A 4,039-nucleotide genomic window follows, 5' to 3' on the forward strand; every position below is an offset into this window, starting at 1 on the left:
TTGTTGTTTGTATGGGTGTATGTGTGACAGAGAGTATGTGTGAGTATGTGTATGTGAGAGAGAGAGAGGATATTTAACAGTGCATGTGCATGTGTTTGTATGTGCATGTATAAATGAGTGCATGCATGTAAGCATGAGTATGTGTATACAGACCTGATTGTGTAAAATCTTCAATCTGTTGAGATTGTGTCACCTTATGCATGAAAAATATGGATAAAATTATATCTGAGTGTGTTGTGTCCACATGAGTATCTGTCCCAGTATTGGGGGGGCCAGCGTTCACATGTGGCCAGTGTCACGCCCAGTCAACTCAACACAGCTTAAGGTTGACCCTGGGATCCTCTCCTTGTAACACAGTGCCCAGTGCCATGCTGGGTTTTCACTTAATAGCCCCATGTGCCAGATATGGGTTTGTTATAAGTGTGTGCATGAATGTACATGTGAATGAGTCTATATGCATGTGTGTGAATGTATCTGTATGCCTAAATGTGAACAATGCCTCAGTATGAACATACCTGAGTGCGAACATGCCTGAGTGTGAACATACTTAAGTGCGGTCATGCCTAAGTGAGAATGTGCCTTGGTGAGGGTGCAGTTCAAATCTGATCATCTCGTGGGTATTAGACAGTATGCAGCAGTAAAATGCAGAGGAAGAGAAAGAAGTAGAAGAGGGCACATAGACATGCAATAAAAAGCACCATAAGGGTCAAAGAAATCAGCAGTAGAACTGTCCAAAATAAAAACACAGGAGCGTTTGTTGGCTGTGATAACTACACAGAGGAAACTAGCAGGCCGCGGTAACACTGCCCGACCCCATTGATTCATCGCATGCAACCTCCCACACTGGCCCGGCAGAGACAATTCTGTCGTCCACACCCACACAGCCTCTTTGTCCTCAGGAATGGATGCTCGATGCTTGATTAAAGTTAAACCACCAAGGCTGCGCGGCTCAGATCTAACCACCGTTTCCAGAGAACCGGAGAGACCTGTGAGGGTTGTAGGGGTGGGACTCTCGTTAACTACATTTCTTGCATGCAATCCCTGCGTCGGTTGAGAAAAGAATAGAAAATGGAGGGGAACATACTGCAGTGTCCAAACCCCAGCACCTGCCCCATCACCTGTCCCAAGTGGTGCAGGCCCATTCAGCTGGAGTCCTCGCACAGATGATGCTGAGCTGCTGGTTTAGCCGACCGGGTCCTAACCATCGTTCGATAGGGGCTGCCTCCCTGCATAATCCCACGTCATTGTGAACAGATTCAGACAGCCTCAGTAATGCTGCTTCTATCTCTCTCTCTCACACACACACACACACACAACACACTGTCAGCTCTCGGGGGATGTGGCTGAAGCCAGTTTAAAGGGGTGGGGAGAAGGGGGATCGTAACAAACAGGAGGACAAAGGGAGTTAAAATAGAAAACAAAAACAAGACAGAGGAAGAGCATAAACTAAAAGGAAGGAAAAAAGAATCGGACCATTAATAGTAGGGATGTGAATAAAAATAGGGGAAGGCACAAGAGCTAGGATAGTGAAGTGTAAAGAGATAGAGAAGCTGATACATACTATAAACCCCCGCCTCACCGGTCATAGAGTCATAGAGATGTACAGAATGGAAACAGACCCTTTGGTCCACCTTGTCCATGCCGACCAGATATCCTAAATTAATCTAGTGTTATTTGCCAGCATTTGGTTCATATCCCTCTAAACCTTCCTATTCATGTAATCATCCAGAGTCATAGAATCGTACAGCACGGAAACAGACCCTTCGGTCCAACCAGTCCATGCTGACCATAATCCCAAACTAAATTGGTCCCACCTGCCTGCAATTGGCCTATATCCCTCCAAACCTTTCCTATTCATGTACTTGTCTAAGTGTCTTTTAAATGTAACAGTGTCTGCATCCACCACTTTCTCTCTTTCAAAAGTCAAACTGAAATAAACTGTAGGAGGAAGAATCAAACGAGGATAACTATGTACAAAACCAATATCTCAAACAGTGGAGAGCAACTGAGCAATCCCTACATTGACAGGGAGTTGGGGAAGTTGCAGGGCAACTTGTCATGGCCTGGCCATCTTTAATGGTTGGCCTCCTGAACACTTCGAGAAGGCAAATGACAGGTCGGCCACCACTGGGTGGGAAAGTCCAGCGACAACTGGAGGACCTTTGGGGATGATTGTTGGCAGTCAAGATGGTGAGGCTTTGATGTTTTCACAGAGAATGGAGGCGTTGGGGGGTAGGGAATGGTAATGGAGGAGGGTGGTGGACAGACCATGATTGGCAGATGGGAAGCTGAAGGCTTCCTTGAGGGATTGGGGGGTGGGCTCTATGGGGCAGCATCGAGAGGGGACTGCTGCTGTTTCTCTTGGCCCAAAACGAGTGCTAGTAAAGGCACATCTTCAAGAGTTGGTAGCCTCAGCCTCCTTTTTACTGACAATTCCCAAGCTATAGGAAACCCACTCGGCAACTGCTAAATTTAAATCAAGTCTGCCAACCACACTGATATAAATAACTATGTTAATCAAACAGTCCCACTCTGGAGGCCATGCTTACACACTGCAAAATTTGCTGCTGCAGCACCCAAGCAAGTACACACAGACTAGGGACACGTTCCCCATTAAAATATTTTACCTTACTCCTGGGCCTGTCATGCCCACCTCAGAGGCAAGCACTGGTGTGTTTTTCTTCCCCTTGTACTTACTTTGTAGATAGACATCAGGCAATAACTGCACATAAAGGACTGCTTAACACAAAAGTGCAAATGTTCATTTGTTAAGGATCCGAGAGATTGGAAGCACTGTTACAGATTGGGAGAAACTTGTAACAGGAGGCTGTGGCACAGTGGTAATGTCACTGGGCTAGTAATCCAGACTCCTAGACTAATGTTCTGGGGACCACGCCTCAGGTGAGGGGAGAGGTTGAAAAGGAGAGTCCTTCATGGCGGTCTCGAGTAGTGTGGGAATTGAACCAAATTGTTGGTGTAACCTTGTGTCACATATTAACCATCCAGCCAACTGAGGTAACCAGGCAGCTATGAGTTGGCACACTCATGAGTCAGAGTCAGAATGAGTCAGAACAAACTGAGACAAAGGATACAATCTTCCCCTCCTTGAGAAGTGGCAGTGAAGGTGGGGAAGGGCAAATAATTAGATAGGTTGGCATTGGGACTGTATAACCAGGCCCCTTCCTGTCACCAAAGAAATTAAGTTCTGGATGGGATGGCCCAAATTTGACTATCATGCCACACCACTATCATGAAGTCTCACGGCATCAGGTCAAATGTGGGCAAGGAAACCTACTGCTTTATTACCATGTACTGTCCTCCCTCAACCGATGAATCAGTCCATGTTGAACAACACTTGGAGGATGCACTGAGGGTGGCAAGGGTGCAAAATGTATTCTCTGTGGGAGATTTCAATTTCCATGAGAATATTGGTAGACAATTAAACAACTCCCTGGAGGAGGTGGCTCAATGATGGAAGAGCTCAGTACATCAGTGTAAAAGATAAGGCTGACGCATTCACAGCAATCTCCAGCCAGAAGTTCCAGATGATCCATCTCAACCTTGTTCAAAGGTCCCCAGCATCACAGATTTTAGTCTTCAGCCAATTAGATTCATTTCACATGATATCAAGAAGTTGTTGGAGGTACTGGATACTGCAAAGTGTATGGGCCTTGACTACATTCCAGCAATACTACTGAGGACTTGTGCTCCAGAACTTGCTGCTCCCTAGCCAAGCTCTTCTAGAACAGTACCTGGCAATATGGAATGTCCAGTACTCAAAATGAAGGATAAACACAACCCAGCCAATTACCGTCCCATCAGAATACTCTTGATCATCATAATGGCTGGAAGATGTCATCAACAGTGTTATCAAATAGGATTGGTCAACAATAACCTGATTACTGACCCCCAGTCATAGAGTCTTAGAGTCATACAGCATGGAAACAGACCCTTCAGTCCCTCCAGTCCATGTTGACCATGTTCCCAAATTAAACTAGTCTCACCTGCCTGCGCTTGGCCCATATCCCCCCAAACATTT

The 4,039-nt window shown here is 46.0% G+C and overlaps 1 protein-coding gene across 4 annotated transcripts in view; it reads right to left on the reverse strand.

Annotated features, from left to right (window-relative positions):
- LOC109925485 (reticulon-1-A-like) overlaps positions 1-1,223 on the reverse strand; it is a 44,173-nt gene extending 42,950 nt beyond the window's left edge. For all 4 annotated transcript variants that reach the window (XM_048618273.1, XM_048618276.1, XM_048618272.1 and 1 more), the window contains exon 1: positions 1,085-1,223. In XM_048618273.1, coding sequence (XP_048474230.1) covers positions 1,085-1,142 — 58 coding nt within the window. In that variant the 5' untranslated portion in view covers positions 1,143-1,223. The remainder of the gene's footprint in view (positions 1-1,084) is intronic.
- Between the last annotated feature and the right edge of the window lie 2,816 nt (positions 1,224-4,039).

Source organism: Rhincodon typus, chromosome 39 (assembly GCF_021869965.1).
Source record: "Rhincodon typus isolate 14 chromosome 39, sRhiTyp1.1, whole genome shotgun sequence".
NCBI classification, from domain to species: Eukaryota; Metazoa; Chordata; class Chondrichthyes; order Orectolobiformes; family Rhincodontidae; genus Rhincodon; species Rhincodon typus.